General features: G+C 46.3%; 1 protein-coding gene across 3 annotated transcripts in view; it reads right to left on the bottom strand.

Moving 5' to 3' along the window:
- Positions 1–20,482, bottom strand: part of ALDH1L1 (aldehyde dehydrogenase 1 family member L1) — a 137,051-nt gene that overhangs the window by 24,833 nt on the left and 91,736 nt on the right. For all 3 annotated transcript variants that reach the window (XM_060631971.3, XM_060631972.3, XM_060631973.3), the window contains exons 12-16: positions 19,234–19,361; positions 15,125–15,275; positions 13,898–13,968; positions 10,691–10,796; positions 9,133–9,220 (exon numbers count right to left, since the gene is read on the bottom strand). In XM_060631971.3, coding sequence (XP_060487954.2) covers positions 9,133–9,220; positions 10,691–10,796; positions 13,898–13,968; positions 15,125–15,275; positions 19,234–19,361 — 544 coding nt within the window. The remainder of the gene's footprint in view (positions 1–9,132; positions 9,221–10,690; positions 10,797–13,897; positions 13,969–15,124; positions 15,276–19,233; positions 19,362–20,482) is intronic.

The following is a 20,482-nucleotide window of genomic DNA, read 5'->3' as shown; positions in this document are numbered from 1 at the left end:
CTGTAAATTTTGTTCCCCCTTCCCTCCCCCATGGTCTTCTGTGAAGTTTCTTAGGATCCACATAAGAGTGAAAACATGGTATCTGTCTTTCTCTGTATGACTCACTTCACTTAGCATAACAGTCTCCAGTTCCATCCACATTGCTACAAAAGGCCATATTTCATTCTTTCTCATTGCCAAGTAGTATCCCATTGTATATATAAACCACATTTTCTTTATCCGTTAGTCAGTTGATGGACATTTACGCTCTTTCCATAATTTGACTATTGTTGAAAGTGCTGCTGTAAACATTGGGGTACAAGTGCCCCTATGCATCAGTACTCCTGCATCCCTTGGGTAAATTCCTAGCAGTGCTATTGCTGGGTAATAGGGTAGATCTATTTTTAATTTTTTGAGGAACCTCCACACTGTTTTCTAGAGTGGCTGCACCAGTTTGCATTCCCACCAACAGTGCAAGAGGGTTCCCATTTCTCCACATCCTCTCCAGAATCTATAGTCTCCTGATTTGTTCATTTTAGCCACTCTGATTGGGGTGACGTGGTATCTCAGTGTGGTTTTGATTTGTATTTCCCTGATGAGGAGCGACGTTGAGCATCTTTTCATGTGCCTGTTGGCCATCTGGATGTCTTCTTTAGAGAAGTGTCTATTCATGTCCTCTGCCCATTTCTTCACTGGATTATTTGTTTTTCGGGTGTGGAGTTTGGTGAGTTCTTTATAGATTTTGGATACTAGCCCTTTGTCCAATATGTCATTTGCAAATATCTTTTCCCATTCCTCGGTTGGCTTTTAGTTTTGTTGATTGTTTCCTTTGCAGTGCAGAAGCGTTTTATCTTCATGAGGTCCCAATAGTTCACTTTTGCTTTTTATTCCCTTGCCTTTGGAGATGTGTCGAGTAAGAAATTGCCACAGCTGAGGTCAGAGAGGGTTTTTCCTGCTCTCTCCTCTAGAGTTTTGATGGTTTCCTGTCTCACATTCAGGTCCTTTATCCATTTTGAGTTTATTTTTGTGAATGGTGTGAGAAAGTGGTCTAGTTTCATTCTTCTGCATGTGGCTGTCCAGTTCTCCCAGCACCACTTGTTACAGAGACTGTTTTTTTTCCCTTGGATATTCTTTCCTGCTTTGTCAAAGATTAGTTGGCCACACTTTTGTGGGTCCAATTCTGGAGTCTGTCTTCTATTCCATTGGTCTATGTGTCTGTTTTTGTGCCAATACCATGCTGTCTTGATGATGACAGCTTTGTAGTGAGGCTAAAGTCTGGGATTGTGATGCCTCCCACTTTGGTCCTCTTCTTCAATATTACTTTGGCTATTCGGGGCCTTATGTGGTTCTATACAATTTTTAGGATGGCTTGTTCTAGGTTTGAGAAGAATGCTCGTGCAATTTTGATTGGGATTGCATTGAATGTGTAGATTGCTTTGGGTAGCATTGACATTTTAACAATGTATTCTTCCAATCCATGAGCGCAGAATGTTTTTCCATTTCTTTGTATCTTCTTCAATTTCCTTCATAAGCTTTCTATAGTTTTCAGCATACAGATCTTTTACATCTTTGGTTAGGTTTATTCCTAGGTAGTTTGTGATTCTTGGTGCAGTTGTGAATAGGATAAGTTTCTTTTATTCTCTTTCTGTTGCTTCATTGTTAGTGTATAAGAATGCAACTGATTTCTGTACATTAATTTTGTGTCCTGCGACTTTGCTGAATTCATGTATCAGTTCTAGCAGACTCTTGGTGGAGTCTATCGGGTTTTCCATGTATAATATCATGTCATCTGCAAAAAGTGAAAGCTTGAGTTCATCCATGCCAATTTTGATGCCTTTGATTTCCTTTTGTTGTCTGATTGCTGATGCTAGAACTTCCAATACTATGTTAAACAACAGCGGTGAGAGTGGACATCCCTGTCGTGTTCCTGATCTCAGGGGGAAAGCTCTCAGTTTTTTCCCTATTGAGGATGATATTAGCTGTGGGCTTTTCATAAATGGCTTTTATGATGTTTAAGTATGTTCCTTCTAACCCGACTTTCTCGAGGGTCTTTATTAAGAAAGGATGCTGAATTTTGTCAAATGCTTTTTCTGCATCGATTGACAGGATTGACATGTTGTTATCTTTTCTTTTATTAATGTGATGTATCACATTGATTGATTTGCAAATATTGAACCAGCCCTGCAGCCCAGGAATGAATCCCACTTGAACATGGTGAATAATTCTTTTTTTACACTGTTGAATTCGATTTGCTAGTATTTTGTTGAGAATTTTTGCATCCGTATTCATCAGGGATATTGACCTGTAGTTCTCTTTTTTTGCTGGGTCTTTGTCTGGTTTGGGAATCAAAGTAATGCTGGCTTCATAGAATGAGTCTGGAAGTTTTCTTTCCCTTTCTATTTTTGGGAACAGCTTGAGAAGGATAGGTATTATTTCTGCTTTAAATGTATGGCAGAATCCCCCAGAGAAGCCATCTGGTCTTAGACTCTTATTTATTGGGAGATTTGTGATAACTGATTCAATTTCTTCGCTGGTTATGGGTGTGTTCAAATATTCTGTTTCTTCCTGTTTGAGTTTTGGAAGTGTGTGGGTGCTTAGGAATTTGTCCATTTCTTCCAGGTTGTCCAGTTTGTTGGCATATAATTTTTCATAGTATTCCCTGATAATTGCTTGTATTTCTGAGGGATTGGTTGTAATCATTCCATTTTCCTTCATGACTTTATCTATATGGGTCCTCTCCCTTTTCTTTTCGAGAGGCCTGGCACAGGTTTGTCAATTTTGTTTATGTTTTCAAAAACCAACTCTTGGTTTCATTGATCTGCTCTACTGTTTTTTAGATTCTTGTTTATTTCTGCTCTGATCTTTATTATCTCTCTTTGTCTGCTGGGTTTGGGGTGTCTTTGCTGTTCTGCTTCTAGTTCCTTTAGGTGTGCTGTTAGATTTTGTATTTGGGATTTTTCTTGTTTGTTGAGATAGGCCTGGATTACAATGTATTTTCCTCTCAGGATTGCCTTCACTGCATCCCAAAGTGTTTGGATTGTTGTCTTTTTATTTTCATTTGTTTCCATATAGTTTTTAATTTCTTCTCTAATTTCCTGGCTGACCCATTCATTCTTTAGTAGGGTCTTCTTTTACCCCCATGCTTTTGGAGGTTTTCCAGACTCTTTCCTGTGGTCGATTTCAAGTTTCATAGCATTGTGGTCTGAAAGTGTGCATGGTATGATCTCAATTCTTTTATACTTGGTAAGGGCTGTTTTGTGACCCAGTATGCCATCTATCTTGGAGAATGTTCCATGTGCAATCGAGAAGAAAGTATATTCTGCTGCTTTGGGATGCAGAGTTCTAAATATATCTGTCAAGTCCATATGATCCAATATATCATTCAGGGTCTTTGTTTCTTTATTGATTCTCTGTCTAGATGTTCTATCCATTGTTGTAAGTGGAGTATTAAAGTCTCCTTCAATTACCACATTCTTATCAATAAGGTTGCTTATGTTTGTGATTAATTTTTTATATATTTGGGTGCTACTGAATTCGGTGCATAGACATTTATAATTGTTAGATCTTCCTGATGGATAGACCGTGTAATTATTATATAATGCCCTTCTTCATCTCTTGTTACAACCTTTAATTTAAAGTCTACTTTGTCTGATACAAGTATGGCCACTCCAGCTTTCTTTTGACTTCCAGTAGTGTAATATAGTTCTCCATCCCCTCACTTTCAATCTGAAGGTGTCCTCAGGTCTAAAATGAGTCTCTTGTAGACAGCAAATAGATAGGTCTTGTGGGTTTTTTTTTTATCCATTCTGATACCCTATGTCTTTTGGTTGGAGCATTTAGTCCATTTACATTCAGTGTTATTATTGAAAGATATGGGTTTAGAGTCATTGTGATGTTTGTAGGCTTCATGCTTGTAGTGGTGTCTCTGGTACTTTGTGGTCCTTGCAACATTTCACTTACAGAATCCCCCTTGGGATCTCTTGTAGGGCTGCTTTAGTGGTGATGAATTCCTTCCATTTTTGTTTGTTTGGAAAAAACCTTTATCCCTCCTTCTATTCTGAATGACAGACTTGCTGGATAAAGGATTCTTGGCTGCATATTTTTCCTGTTCATCACATTGAAGATTTCCTGCCATTCCTTTCTGGCCTGTCAAGTTTCATTAGATAAGTCTGCTACTACCCTTATGTGTCTACCTTTACCTGTTAGGGCCCCTTTATCCCTAGCTGCTTTCAGAATTCTCTCTTTATCCTTGTGTTTTTCCAGTTTCACTATGATATGTCATGCAATTCAAGTTATGTCTGAAGGGAGTTCTCTGTGCCTCTTGGATTTCAATGCCTGTTTCCTTCCCCAGATCAGGGAAGTTCTCAGCTATGATATGTTCAAGTACACCTTCAGCCTCTTTCTGTCTTATTCTTCTTCTGGAATTCCTATGATATGTATATTGTTCCATGTGATTGCATCACTTAGTTCTCTAATTCTCCCCTTGTACTCCTGCGTTTTTTATCTCTTTTTCTCAGCTTCGTCTTTTTCCATAATTTTATCTTCTAATTCACCTATTCTCCCCTCTGCCTCTTCAATCTGCACTATGGCTGTCTCCGTTTTATTTTGCACATTTATAGCATTTTTTAATTCATCATGACTATTTTTTAGTCCCTTAATCTCTGTAGCAATAGATTCTCTGTTGTCCTTTATGCTTTTTTCAAGCCCAGTGATTAAGTTTATGACTATTATTCTAAAATCTTGTTCCATTATATTGCTTAAATTGGCTTTGATCAATTCATTAGCTGTCACTACTTCCTGGAGTTTCTTTTGAGAAGCATTCTTCTGTGTCGTCATTTTGGCTAGTTTTCTGCCCCTGATGTATTTTAAAAGCTTGTGTGCTCTACACCTGAGAGCACTGTTATATTAAATGAAGGTTATACACTGTCCAGGGCCTGGCCCTTCAGGAGTTTTTTCGGGGATTGTTACTTGCTCTCTGTTGTTGTGACTTTGGTTGTTTTATTACCCTATTCATAGTGATAATATGGACCCTCCACCAGGTGTGCTTTGATTTGTTCCTTGGAGTAGCCCTGTAAAGGAAAACAGATAGACAAACAGGAGACAAAACATGCAAATACACAAACAAATAACACAAACAAACAAATAAACAAAAACAAAAAACTAAAGACAAAAAAGAAAAAAAACCCAGAACACCAACTACAAGTAAAGGAGAGGATGGAGGTGGTGCTGATGGAAGAGCACATACAAAGGGAGAAACAACAGGAGCGGGGTGGTGGGGGGGGAGGAATAAACATTGATTAGGCAGAGAGACTAAAAGGTTTAATCCAGAGAGAAGGGAAAATAAAGAATGAGGCAAGGAAAACAAAATGAGGATAAAGTTACCCAGACAGAGAAACTTATGGCTTAATTATTCCAGAGAGGGAGAAGGGAGTGTAAAGAAGCAGGTGTAGAACATGTATCAAGACGATGGATTAAATATGTCTGTTTAGACAGACTAATAACCAGAGTAACCAGCCTAGGGGAGGGAAGAGATAAGGAAGAGAAATGGTGGGGGAGGAGAATATATCTATATATCCAGAGTGGACCTAGAGTTAATCCAGGTAATGCATTGCTTGTCGGGAGTAGCTGTTTGTAGGATCCGTGCAGCTCCAGTGAATACAGTTACCCAGTGAAAAGGGGCGTGGTTTGGTGTAATCAGGACCCACCTCCACTAAGGACCCCGGGAGTGATCCCCGAGGCCCAGCCTTGGTGGTGGTGTTGGTGTGGGGGGGAAATGGTGATGCCCCAGTCTCTTCTCCATGGAGCCAACCCGATGGAGTCAGTTTGAGTTGTCCTCACTGTGACAAGAGTGCAGATGGGGTGGTCCTTCTCGCTCCACCAACTCCCCTGACCCTGCACTTGGCTAGCATTCAAAGTCCCGCTCCATGCACTCTGGCACTGGGGAAGTGCCTCTCAGTGTGGTCTGATATGTGGTCCTGGCTGGCTTTGTCTGTGCCACCGCATTTCAGGGAGGACCACCTTCTCCTACTGCAGACTGAGAGCTGCTGCCCTCACCAGGAGCCCCCTGGGGTGGCAGACGCAAGCAGCCTTTGTCTTTTCCCACAGCACTCCAGGGAGATGGCCACCTTTTCCTCCTGCAGACTGCACGCTTGGCCCAGCCACTGTGCCCAGAGGTGGCGGACACAGGCAGGTTCTGTATTATCACACAACCCTCTAGGGAGGAACCACTTTTTCCAACTGCGGACTGAGCCTCTGACCTACCACAGCACCCAGGCCTGGCTCCCCTCCTCCCCAGATGCGCGAGCAGGGAGCCGGCTCCAGTTGGAAGAAAGCCCCACAATTAGAGATCGAATCCTTCTCAGTCTCAGTCCGAGGTCTTTCTCCTGTCTAGATACAGTCTTGCACTTCCCTAGCCGCTCTTTCTCTTCCCTTTGTCTCTGCACAGAAGGGGGTCCCTCCCCTCCATGCCCATCTATCTTTTTTCCAGCTTTCCCATTTTCTTCCTTGTAGTTTCAGTCTATTTTCCTTCCAGGCTCTGGTGTTTTCAAAGTCCTTCGGCTTCTACACTTCTTTGTTTGAGAGACGTGGGAAGTATGGATTCCGCCTACTTCTCCACCATGTTGGCCCCTCCCCCAATAATAAAATTTTTAAGAACCAGCTAGAAATTCTTGAACTACAGAGTACAGTAACTGAAATAAAAGTATCAGTAGAGTGGCTCAACAGTAGGTTTGAACTGACAGAAGAAAGAATCAGTGAACTTTAAGATAGACATTATGCAACCTAAAAATGAGAAAAATAATTTCTTTAAATGAAAAGAGCCTCAGAAAGGAATGGGTAACCATTAAACACGCCAACATATGCATAATGGGAGTTACAGAAAGAGAGAAAAACAGAAAGGAGCAGAGAAAAATGTTAAAATAAATAACAGCTGAATACTTCCCAAATTTGATGGAAAAACATTAGTCTAAAAATCCATGAAGTTCAGTAAATAGCTCAATCCATGAAGCTTAATGTAGAATAACCATAAGGAGATCCACTCTCAAACACATCTTAGTAAAAATAGTGAAAAACAAATACAGAAGAAAATTTTGGGAGTATCAAGAGAAAAATGATTAATCATTTATAAAGGAACCCCAATAAGATTAACAGAAACAACTGATTGTTCATCAGAAACAACAGAGGCCAGAAGGTAGTGGGATGATACATTCCAAACACTGAAAGAACAAAACTGTCAACCAAGAATCTCATATTTAGCAAAGTTATCTTTCAAAAAATAAAAGCAAAAAATAAAGACATGTCCAGATAAACAAAAACTTTGATAATTTGTTGCTAGCAGACCCACCTTGTGAGCAATACTGAAGGAAGTTCTTCAAGCTGAAAGCAAGTGACTCAGACAGTAATCCATAAGAGACCACCAGGAAAGGTAATTATATAATTATAAAAAACAGCTTAAATGTATATTTTCTTTCTTTTCTTAACTGATTTAAAAAGCAGTTGTATAAAAACAATGTGTATATAATTGTATTGTTGGATTTACAACAAATATAAATGAAATATATTTGACAATAATAGCAGAAAAGAGGTAGGTGGGAGCAAAACTGAAAAGGAGTAAGGAAGAGATACCAGAGTAACTCAACAAGAGGAACAAATGAAAAGAACCAGAAATGTAAATAAGGTTAATATAGCAAACTACGTAATTATATATTTGCTTCCCTTTCTCTTGAACTTCTCTCATAGACATAAAATTATAGCAGCATACTATTGGGTTTATAATGTATATCAATGTGATGTGTGCACAAAAATATGTGGCATAACAGCACAGACGTAATAGAGCGATTAGGAATAGTATTTGTATATTTCCCTGGAGTTAAATTAGCATAAATCTGAAGTATTTTCTGATAAAATCCTAGAGAAACCAACTAGGAAAATAACTAAAAGTTCTATTGTGAAAAAAATCATTAAAAGAATTAAAATGTTACACTAGAAAATATTCACTAATGTAAAGAAAGCCATAAAAGAGACATAGAAACAAAAGACAGGAAACACAGAAAGCAAAAAGTAAAATGGCAGACACAAATCCACTATGTCAATAATCACAGTACATGTGAATGGATTAAACAATCCAGTCAGAAAGGCAAAGACTGTCAAAATGGATCAAAACAAGATCCACATATATGCTGTCCAAGGAGACATCAGATATAAATATGTTGCAAGTAAAGGGATGAAAAAAATACATCATGCAGACAAGAACCACATGAAAGTTAGAGTAGTTATGCTAATATCAGATGAAGCAAACTTTAAGACAAAAACTATTAAGGAAATAAATAGAGACATTTATAATAATGAAAATATTAATAAAAAAGTATGAGGTGTTGTCAAAGTTCTATTTAAATACTTTCCTTTAAATGACAAAAAAAATAAATGAATTAAACTTTCAACTCAAAAAGTTACCAAAAAAAAAGCACACAGGAGGACAGAGAAGAAAATAAAAATGATAAAAGCAGAAAAAAATGACAGAATAGTAATGGGATGGGTAAGGAAATTCAAGAGCTATTTTGTTTGTTTTTTGAGGGGAGTATAGGAACAAGAACTTTTCACAGATTTAATCAATTTTAAAAGAGAAAGAAAAAGTGAAAAGTATAAGGGGATATTATAACAACCAAAGGGAGAATAAAAAAAGGAATTAGTTATAAGAAATTATTAATACAACTCTATGCCAATGTATTTTAAGTGTGTGCCAGAAGGAACAACATTTCCAATAAACTAGACCACTAACCACAGAAGAAACTAAACAAGCAATTCATGTAATACCTCCCTAAATGCTCTAAGTCTAGAATGTTCTACAGATAAAGTCTCTTAAATATAATAATTCCCAAGATATGTAATTTATTCCAGAGCCTGTATATACAACACACAAAAAATGAAAAACATTCGGGGAAATATTTGAAAGCTAGAACCCTTTCAGGTCTGGGTCCCTCCCACGGTGGGAGAGAGCCATCTCCCCTACAGGCTGGCCACCCCCACTGGATCACTGGGCCAGCAATCACTCTTCCCTACTAGAGCACATCATGCAGCAAGCCCTGTTCTGACCAAGTGCATCTCTGACTTCCTGGAGCCCTGGCACCTCCAGATGCCCCTGTCCACATCCCTTACCAGATCCAGGGAGGATGTTGACCACGCCCTTGGGAATGCCAGCCTTCAAGGTCAACTCTGCAAACTTCAAGGCTGTGAGTGGAGTCACCTGGGGAGGGAGGGAAGAAGACTGGGTCAGGAAGGACCAGGAAGTGGGGCTCGGCCTTCCTCTCCCAGCAGCCAAGGTAGCAAGCAGGGAGGAGCAGTCATGGCAGGAGGACCCTCCAGGGTAAGCCCCATCATAGTGGGTACTGCCAACCCAGCCAGCTTCCCCCAGAGCTTCAGTGGAAAGTGGGGAGTAAGGCCTGCTACCTCCTGTGTCTTCTAGTGCCTTCTCCTGGCAGGCTCCAGCCCTGTGGCCAGGCCTGGCCCCTTCCTGAACATTCATACCTTCTTCACTCAAAGAGTGCAGTGTCCCAGGACTGCCTGGAAGCACCTCAGTGCCAGGTAATGCCCAGAACTCCCTGGTGGGTGTGAGATTCTAATTACCATGTCGTGGCTGAAGGCCATTCCTCTCCCCTGGCCTGCTAGCAGTGGTTCCTCTTCTGGCCCAGGTAATTTTCCTTGTAAAGTTTGGGTTGTGTCCCACCTACCACCTGGCCTTAGGCTGAGCCTCCAAATCTGTGGGGTGCTGGCGCTGGGAGGGCACAGGCCTGTTACCGGGTCTTCCAGGGACAATTGCCTGGATCTGTGCACAACAAGCCCCCAGTAATGTGAGAGGTTATGGGTCATCTCAGAAGGTTGTTGTCATGCTCAAACAAGCAAATGTGTGCAAATTTTTAATTTTCATGTAATTTGTTATGGACTAAAATGCTGCCTCAGGGTGAATACTATAAATGCTAGCTGTCGCTATTGATGGGTTTTAAATTATAACTTTCTCGGAGCCAAGTTTCCCCAAAGTAGCCAGGAGACCTGGGTACGCTGTCCAGAGCCACATGATGGAGCATCTTGCCTTCAGTTCCTAACACCCCTGGGGGCAGGCAGGGGACAGGCTGTTACTTTCAGTATACAGATGAAGAAGCTGAGGCTCGTGCAAGGGGTTCCTCGTCCCCAGGGGACCCTGCTCAGGCCCTTCCAGCCTGCCTGAGTGACCCTGACCTGTGCAGCTTCCGTGTGAAGGGCTGGCGGGGGTGGGGGGGGGAGGGTGCAGGTGCACAAATCCCACCACTCCCTTGCTCCCTCCAGGACTTTCAGTCTCTGAAGCCAAATAAGCGACCAAAGCTGTCTCAGAGCATGGGGCCTGGACAAGGGACCAAATAGGGTTTCTGCTCCCCCAAATCCAGAGGGCTGGTATCTGTGGGAAAATAACTCTGCTCACCAAGCAGCTGCAGGTACACACACGGCTAACCTGACTCAGCCACCCCATGGTCGAAAGAAAGACTCTGCCTACAGCCCACATTGACCCTTGCTGCCTGCTGCCTCTGCTGCTGTGAGCCGGGCCCATGGAAGGCCAGCCCTCATCAGTAGTACCTTTCCTCCCTTGAGGAGGAACCAGTCCCAGGTGGTCAAAGGGCCCAACAGGGCACCTGTTTCCTCCTCTACAGCCCATAGGCCCCACCTGGAACACACCCAGACCCACCTGGGCAGGCTTGATCACCACTGTGTTCCCAGCAGCCAGGCAGGCAGCTGTCTTCCAGGAGAGCATCATCAGGGGGTAGTTCCAGGGGATGACGATGCCACAGACCCTATGGTACAAAGAAGTGTGTCTTCGTCTCTCCACTCATCCTGGGCGCCAGACTTCACCTGCCAACTGCTTCCTCTCCCCAAGCCTGACACCCGTTCCACTCCAAGCATCTTGATATGGTGCCCAAGGTCCCCCTGAGAGAGCTCACCCCTGGCCTTCCAGCCCCTGATGGGGCAGTATGTCCAGCGTGGCAATAGCCCCTCTTCCTGGCATGGCAAAATACTAGGGAACATGGTTTCTCATCGGAACTGTCAGACCTGTCTAAGGATAGTCCAGTAGGGCATGACACCAGGCAGTGCAGGAGTTGACAGAAGGCAGGGCCAGGGAGAAGGCCAGGGACCACCCAGGTGGGCAGAGAGAGTATGGAAGAGAAGTGGGATCACACGGGTGGGACAGGAGGAAGTCAGTGACGGTCCTCTTGGGTGTGAGGCCAGGGTGAAGTCCCATGGAGAGAAGGAAGCAGTCAGCTGAGGAGGCCTAATAAGGCTTGTCTGCTTTGCATTAAGAGATGGTACCCAGCATCAGTGTGCCCCTTGGTCCCAGAGAAAGCCTCTGGGTGAGCAGAGACTCCATAAAAGGGAAGCCCCTCATGGTCCTGGGGGGCCTAATGATGACACATGTGGTCCCAGCAGGCATGAGGCCCTGCATTTCCCTGACTCCTGTAAAACCCAGGGCACTGTCTTCATCAGTGTCGACAATTAATGAGCCGGTCCACACAGAACTGCTCAGGCTACCTAACTTGTTTTCTTCATCATATTCATGATCATCATCACCACAGAATGTTTCCCAAAAGAGGACTTAGCTGAACCCAGGAAGGGGAAGAGCGTGTGTGAAGGCTGAGGTCAGGACATTCTGGGGACCAGCACACCATCCTGGGAACAACAGGGTGCACTCAGGGGTTTGGAGAGCCACTCCCCACCCCATGTACACCCAGCAGACCCAACAGGATGAGAAGGTGGAGGGAGCACGGTGAGTTGTCCAGGGAAGAGGGTGAGGTTATCAGGGTTGTGGGGGCTCCAAAGGAGAATGGACGTCAGGAAGTCCCACTGTCATGGCTGAACTGTACTCCCCAAAACTCGCAGTTGAAATCCTAACTCCAGAACGTCCTTATTTGGAAATTGGGCCATCCCAGATGTAATTAGGTAAGATGAGGTCATACTGAAATAGGGTGTGTACCTAACCCAATAGGACTGATGTTCTTCAAAAAACAGAGCCATGTGAACAGACAGACACGCACAAGGAGGACACCAAGTGAACATGAGGGCAGAGATTGGGGAACACCCAAGACTGCCAGTAAGCCACCAGAAGCTGGGGGAGATGACTGGAGCAGATTCTCCCTCATACCCTCAGAAGAAACCAACACTCTGACACCTGAATCTAGAACTTCCAGCCCCAGAATGCTGAGGCAACAAATGTGTGCTGCTTGAGTCTCTTAGTTTCAGTACTTTGTTATGGCAGCTCTAGCAGACGCATAAACCCGCCCATATAGGGACAACTTTCCCAGTCCCCCAACTCCCTGGGAGGCTCTGCATTAGTGTCCTCCTCAGTCTGATGGGGACAGACTCCTCGGGAGGCATCTGGAAGAGCAGTGACCATGAAAATTCCTGTGACTGGCAGCCAGGTGGGCCATGGTCCCCCTGCCCAGCGCTTCTCAGGCCTGCGCCCAAGTAAGGGGCTCCAAGCACATGGGCTATGCAGGGCTCTCACTCTACACTCTGACACCTGGGCAGGGGAGTTCCTTGTGGGGGGCTGTCCTGGAACACTGTCTACATATTGTGTCCTCTGGGGGAAAGGCTGGGTGGGAACCCCAGCCCTCAGTGCCACTTCCCTCCCAGGCTGCCCCCTCTCTCTGGGGGCTACAGGACAGGGTTTTCCTATATCCACAGCCCACTCTCCCAACAGGGGCTGCCCTCACCAGCAGGCCTGTCCTTCAGGACCTGGTGTGTTCATCTGTACACATTTCTGTTGATGCAAATGACATCTGAACACATTCTCCTTCTGACATACCCCCACATTCCCAAGGAAGCTGAGTGCCCTTGACTACCATCCACAGGGATGTGAGGTCCCTACTGGTGGATTCCAGAGGCCCCACGTTTGTAAGGGGCACAGGGTAGGTGGGAATGCCTGCTGGGTGCTGACCACACTGGGCCTCTGATGCACTTTAGATGATTTTAGAGGGCATTCCTCAGTGCGCTTCCCTCACACAAGTTTTTCCTGGAGCTGTTCCATGTGGTCCCCATAGCTCTGTCCCATGCCTTCACACTGCCATAAGCCATGCCCTGGTTAGGAGGCTGCAGTGTTCAGCATGGGTTGTGCAGGGTTTTGTTGTCAAGGCCCCAGCACAGCTGCTGTGAGTGCTCTTGGGCTTGTCTCCTTGTGCACCTGTGTCAGTGAGCCACCATAGTTATGCCTGTGACGGGGTACATTTGGGGACTGAATAGGCACTGCCACGTTGCCTTTCACAAAGGTGGATCCTCTGCCCGCCTCCCCCCGACCCCAAAAGGCAGTGTGAGGAGGCTTCTCTCTCCCTAGGCCTTTGGACCATCTGATGGTGAGGCAAGGCCCCTCATGTCTGGGTTTAACATAATTTCCCCAATTCCTAGTCTTTTCTATGTTGACTGGGCAGGTGTCTGTCTCCTGTTGAGCACTGGTTCCTATCCTTGTCTATTTCTCTATTATTTTTACCCTGCTCCTTGGTTCTGTGTAGTTCTTAATTTTTATGCATATTCATTATTATACTCTTTGCAGATAAAATTTTTCAGGTGTACCCTCTGTTTCCCACTATGACCCTGACTGATACAGGGCTATTGTGGGGATTAAGTAAAATTATACTTATAAGGCCACTGAAACAGTGCTTGGCACAGAGCAGCTACTTTAGACGTGAAAGCTGTTTTATTTGCTAGAATATAAGTCCCCTGAGGACAGGCATTCTCATCAGTTTCGATCATTGTTGTATATCCAGCACCTGAAATGTATGGCATGTAGTAATTAGTGAATAAATAGCATTCGATAGATGTGTAAAAAGGGGATGAGCGCTCACACTACAAATTGCGCGAAAAGTGCCTAGTGTGTGGCGAGTCTTCGACCAACGCTGTGACTCACCCAATAGGCTCCTTCCTGGTCAAGGTCAGGTTGCGGTTTGGTCTGGCTTGGTTGATGGGGATGGTGGAGCCCTGGAACAAACAAGGGGAGTCACTGATAGGGGGCTCCATTGTTTCCTTCCCCCTTCCCCCTGGGCAGCCAGACTGTGCTTGGGGCTCAGAAAGGAACAGGGTCTTGTATGCATCCTGAAACCCCCATGACTGAGACAGGCAGGAGACACAAACCTTCCAGATTATGTACAACAGGGGTATCTGAGGACTTCAGGTACAGGTGGAGCAGGCAGCCATCAGGGGCAAGGTGCCTGCTGCACTGAGACTGGCAGAATCCTCAGACAAGAAACTGGTCCTGGTACAGGTAAGGCCTCTGGCTTTGACACTGGGGCAGACAAGGGAGGAGGTGGGGGGCCAAGTTGTCTCTGGAGACTGTGCCGGCCCAGGAGGCCCCAGGTGGGGACTGGCTCCAGCCAACAGTGATGCAACAGTACAAGGAGGAGCAGAAGTTGGGCTTGCCATCATACCTGCACCTCTCAGCCCCATGGAGAGGATAGGAGGCGTGGAGCCCATTTCTGGCAGAGACCCCAATGAACCTTTTGGTAATGGATATCTCTGGGGAAGGGTTGACCCATCCCTGCCCCTGGTGGGCAAACCACTGGGAATGGCTTCCAAGGTCACATCCTGATCCCTGGGATCCAGGAGACGGTGAGCTACCCCTTCTGCAAAGATGTGGAATGGCACAGTTGACCTGATGCAGGTCAGATGATGCAGATGTCCCCAGCATGACCTCGGGAACCTCCATAAAGGCAGAGTTTTCTCCAGTTTAAGAGAGAGGGATGCCAAGTCTGAGAAAGGCAAGGGGGGGTGGGCGGTGGCAAGGGCCAGAGTGAGGCCTGCAGTAGCCTCGGCCAGAAGCCGGCAAGGACCTGGACCTTCCGTCCTGCAACAACAGTTGAGTTCTGCCAACACCTGAACAGGCCTGCAGGCAGGGTCTCCCCAGAGCTCCAGATAAAGCCCAGCCTAGACACTGATCTTGTGAAATCCTAGCATGGAACCCAGCCAAGCCTGCCTGAACGTCCCATCTGCAGAAATGTAAGCTGATGGGTTGTTTTAAACCAATAAACTGGGTCATTTTTTATGCAGTATGTAGGCTAACACACTGCCCTAGAGTTTCCTGCTGAGCCCAGCTTGCCTGCGTGAGCTCTCACTTGGTGGGTAAGAGCCTCAGCCCCACCTGAATTTTGTCACACCAGCCAGCAAAGTAGCGGAAGGTCTGGATGGACATGCCCACGTGGGTCTTCAGGGCCAGTGTGTAGACAGCGCCTGCATCCAGAGCCTCGATGGTGGCCAGCTCTTCCTGGTGCTGTTCCATGAGGTCTGCCAACCTGGGCAAGGGGTGGAGTAGGGGAGGGAGATGGGCTCAGGTCAGGACCAGCCTTGCTTATTCTTTCGAGGCCCTTCTTCAATGAACAAGGGCCTCTGCCCTGCACTCCCAGCTCTGTCACACTCAGATGTGCTGACCTCGGTTTTCTGATCTGTGAGATGGGACAGCAAGGTTTACTTTGCTGGATGGGCATGAGGATTATGCCCTTCTGTCCCTCTCTCCTCTCCTCTCTTTTCCTTTCTTCCTTCATAAAATATGGATGCATTAACTACTTTATAATAACACACATGATTCTGCAAAAGCAGTCCCTCTGCCTCTGCAGTAAGGAGGTCACCATCCAAAAAGGTCACCCTGTCTCTGGACAACTTTGACGAGGGGAAAGCATGTCCAGCTTCAAGCACCAGCTGATCCAGTGGAGTGTGCCCCCAAGGATGGTATCTGTGGGGAGGGGGAGGGGAGATGATGGGAGAGATTCAAGGGAAGGTTCATCTACACAGCTCTCCTTGTTAGCTCTCTGAAATCCAGTTGCCCTCCTGTGATTCTGGTGGGTGTGCTGCTATGGGCAGCCTGGGAATTAGGACTGTGCCCCCTTCTCTGATATAAAGGAGCCCCAAAAGCAGAGTGCCCAGGGAACAGGGTGCCTAGAGGAAGGTGGAGGCCACAGACCCAGAGTGGCTCTCAAACTTGTACATGGGGGAGCTCTGGCCCAGAGATAAGTCTGGGACAAAAGACTGCTGACCAGCTCCTCTCTGAATTCAGCCATGGCATGGCCTAAACACCCCAAGTACACACTCTCCCTGGGAAGCCAACCCTAATTCCTGCCCTCTCTACACCAATAACATATCCCTCCAGTGTCCTGATAGCAACCTCTACCTTTCTTCAAACCTTGCATGACTGTTACAGTTATCCACTTAGTTGAGTATTCCAGGACTATTTGCCTCTCCCTGAGGCCTGGGACAGGATTTGGTCTCCTGCTCCCTACTGGACCTCCTACACCCACTGGGCACACAGTCAGTATGTAGCATAAGGCTTGTGAGTGAAACTGTGGGCTGAACAGACATGAGCAATTTAGTGGCATAGCCACATGGTTACTTCAGACACAGTGACACACCCAGGTACTTCTCTAGTTAAGAACAGCAAAGGTGTAAATAACTTTTTGAGAAGCATTATAGACCAAATAATGAAACACCATGTTGTGGCATAGTTGATAGTTCTATCAACTATAAAAAGAGATGTGTCACAGGTATAAATCTATATTATAAATAAGCCAGGGGCACCTGGGTGGCTCAGTTGGTTAAGCACCCAACTTTGGTTCAGGTCATGATCTCGAGGTTTGCGAGTTCAAGCCCCACATTGGGCTCTGTGCTGACAGTTCAGAGCCTGGAGCCTGCTTCAGATTCTGTCTCCCTCTCTCTCTGCACCTCCCTTGCTTGTCTCTTTCTCTTTCTCAAAAATAAACATTAAAAAACTTAAAAAAAATAAATAAGCCAAAGATGGTCTCTGTGTATTGGCCCCTAGGTTCTTCACTGCAGGGTGAGACCTGTCAGCTTAAAAGCTTGCTGGATACACATTTATGTATCCAATTATTTTAAACATAGCCCAAACAAGCAGACTTTTAGCTATTTAAAGTCTTGCTTTACATCCCCTGGGAATCCCACTTGACAGCTATTATCATTGGAGAGATGGACTATGCACTTACAGCTGTTGCCTTCCCAGCCCTCTGACCCAAAGATCCCTGCTCTGCTGCTGAGCAACATTGCCAGGACATGGGAGCCCGCCCCCCTCTGATCCCCCAACCTCCAAGAGTTGCTTTGCACTCTTCCCATTCTGAGTAGAGACCCCCCACTATAGTCTCTGGAGGGTCTCCCACTATGGGGGTGACGCCTCCTGAAGCTTGTTGTGTGTTTCTACTTCTCATAGTCCTATCTTTTCCCTTGATCAGCCCCAAACCCCTCCAATTCTACCAGACAAGGTCACCTGCATGTGATGTGGCCATGTTATAAAACCCTAAAGTAACTATCACCTAAGCACGCCATTTGGAAAGCTCAGTGAGAACTGAGTGGGATTGTTCACTGTCAACTTTGCTGAGCTGTACCTCTGCCTCCAGCATCCTGTCCCCAGAAAGTACGGGGGGGGGGGGAGGGGGGAAGGCAGTGAAGCAACCAAAGTCACCCCAGAGGTCCTCAGGACAGCCATGAGGAAAGGCAAGTGTGGGGTGCCACACAGGCTCAGCCTCACTCCCAGCAGCCTGGTCCACCACCAGATTCTTGTCTGTGGACCTAAGGAAGTGTCCGAACAAAAGGTGACAGCTTCCTACAGACTCCGCCACCAGCTCCTGGTGGTCCCTCTCTGGCAGCTGGGGACACTGGCTCTCTAGGTCCCTAAGAGGCTCTATCTTGTCCCTCAGTGGTTCTTGGGGCCCATCTAGTGACTTTCTTTAACTCTCTTTTCTAGATCTTTCTTCCCAGCTTCTCCCACAATTGCATAATGTCTGAACCCTATAATGTATTCTGCATTCCATAATATGTATCCATGGTGGTCTATTTTCCTCATTGAATCAGGGGCTGCTGAGCCAGCAATGGGCGAACCTCCACCATGGGGACTGGGAGGTTGCATGAGGCAGGACCAGGTTCCTAGGAGTTCTCAGGTCTGGGCTTGAGATGTCTGTCAAAGCAGTCCAGGTCTCTACTTAGAGCTGTTCAGGCACCCAACCCTTCACTATCATGTTGCTGGTGGTGTTATTATGACACATGCCACTAGATGGCAGCAGAACTGCTCAAGGGAAACACTCTTGGGTCAGCAAACATCTACCTCTGGAGTCTGCTTCAGGGCCACAAGGCTCCTCTCTCAGCATCACCAGCCTGGGCTTGCATGTTTCAGTTTTGCCTAATCTGGGGTCACTAGGTCACTAGGCAATGGCTTCCTAAAATTGATAGGCTCTTCAAGGGGTCTTGAAACTAAATTGAGTTAGAGCAGGCTGGGTGCACCCTTGCCTGCTCCAACCCATACCATCTCTATTCCATTTTGAAACTAGACAGGCCCCTCTCTCTCTGGTTTCCTGTGGTGGAGGCTGTCCTGGTGTTTCTGGCCTCTGAATAGGAAAGAAAATGACATTCTAACTGCAAGGCCAAGATGGAGCCTCTCTCCCACCAGATGACAAGTACATTTGGACCACATCATGACCAGACTCTATGCCTGACAGCTTCCCCAGGACCCAGAGCATAAAAGTCAGGTTCCTGAAACTGGCTTGTTCACTAGGCTTTTCGACACTGCTTAGTTCATCTGTGCAGCACCCTCCTTTCTGTAACCATCACCCCACTTCTTTGGGGGGGCAACTGCTCTTCCCCCATTGGGACCACCTATTTCTAGGGGAGTAGTATCTCTCTTCCAGGCCACACTCCCACCCCATGGTCATAAGTGGATAAACTCTACGTCCTTCCCTAATACTTCTGATGAAGCTAAGGGGAGAGAGCCCCTTCTTCCCTGGTTTTAGAAAAAAAAGGAAAATGTGAGATTCCAGCAGTCAGGGAGATCTGAGCAAGGACCAGCAGGAAGAACAGACCCCATCCTTCCCTTGCTGGCTTCTGCATAAAGTAGCTGTGATCCCTCCTCTGGTCCAGTCCACTCAGAGAAGTGTTGTACATGTCTGAGACTGCCCAGGACCATCCATTAACTTTGCCAGTTTGCCACTCCCATCTTATCAGCACTTTCACTTTTGTGCCTCCTTATCTTCAATCACACTGTTCCCTCCACTGAGGACACTTTTCCCTTAAGGCTACTTGTGTCTGGTGAAATTCTTCCTGCATCTCAAGTCACTTCCTCTGAGAAGCTTTTCTGAGTCTCAGGCCTTGGTCACACAACCTGTTTGGGACCCCAGCTTCCTCCTGGCAATACCCGAGCATGCAGTTCCAACCCAAACATAAGGTGAAGTAGCTGACAGGAGTTCGTGGGGTTCTCACCTGTACAGGAGCCGGCCTCGATCCCGTGCACTGATCTTCCCCCACAATCCATTCTCAAAGGCATCCTTAGCGGCAGCCACTGCCTTGTCAACATCGCTAACCTGGGCCAGGGACACCTGGCAGATGACCTATGGTGGAGCAGAGCCATGAAGCCCTCCCTGGACTCCGCGTACACAGATGCCCCATGCCGCCGCTCCCCTGGCTACCTGGGATGGCTCAGTGGGGACAGTAGGCAAACAGGAAGGCCCTGGAAGGGTGTGCACAATGAGGAAAGCTAGGGACCTTCAAAGAGGTTTGCTCGTGTTTCTACATACCAGGACCCTTCTTTTCACTTGCCCACAGAGCCCAAACAGAGTAACAGACTCAGGCTGCAGCTATGAGGCTGAGGATCAGCTTAGCATTGTCAAACCAAGAGCAGAAGCCCATGAATTTGGTAAGTTCTAGGCAGAAAGTCTATTTCTTAAGTGAAATAGTCTAGATGTTGAAGGTGACAGGACCATTCCTGTCCCCCATCCTTGCTCTGTGTCCTGACAGTGCCCACTTGCACTACAGTGCAGGTGCCCACACCTCCTGACACCTGGGCATGGCCAAAGGAAAGCCAGGAGGAGAGAGAAGTGGGAGGTGCAAGGCCAGCACCCTTCTTGTTACCAAAGGCATGGTACACCCTCCCTGCCCAAGGGCCCAGCACCCAGGCAACCCTGTCCAGACAGCTTCCCTTCTGGGATTCCCCAAATAGGCCTCAAGGTGGTAACAGCTCATGTTTCTGCCCGAGGGTACTGTATCCCCTTGTTTGTGTCCCCACAGCCAGTACACCCCTTTGTCAATTATTTTCTTTAAACTCCCTTCAAGTGACCCAGTTGAGTGTGCTATGTGCTTTCCGCAGGCCCTGAGGGATGCCATAGGTAGGGCAGAATGGAAAACTGAGTATGCACCTGTAGGAGTAAGTGTTGTTTCAGGTAGGTGTGTATGTGAGAATACAATATGCACATACTGGGTCATGACATAAAAGGGTCACAGTCAAGAAAGTCTGACAAACATGGGATTCAAGGAAGAATTCCCAACAGTGGGGTGTACACATATTCAAGAGGGTAAGGCCCATGCTGAGGTTGTTGATGCGTGGAGGGGGAGGGAATGGCTTCATTTCTTCCATGGGGGATTTTAGCTCTGGTCCATCTCTGAAGCAGTCTCCAGACCTTTGGAATCGTCCTGCCTTCCTGGTCTAGCTCCCCTCTGGGCCATTCCTGTAGGG

Source organism: Panthera onca, chromosome A2 (assembly GCF_046562875.1).
Source record: "Panthera onca isolate mPanOnc1 chromosome A2, mPanOnc1 haplotype 2, whole genome shotgun sequence".
In the NCBI taxonomy this organism is placed as follows: Eukaryota; Metazoa; Chordata; class Mammalia; order Carnivora; family Felidae; genus Panthera; species Panthera onca.
Note: the sequence above shows the minus strand (reverse complement) of the source record. Positions and strands in the feature narration are given on the sequence as shown.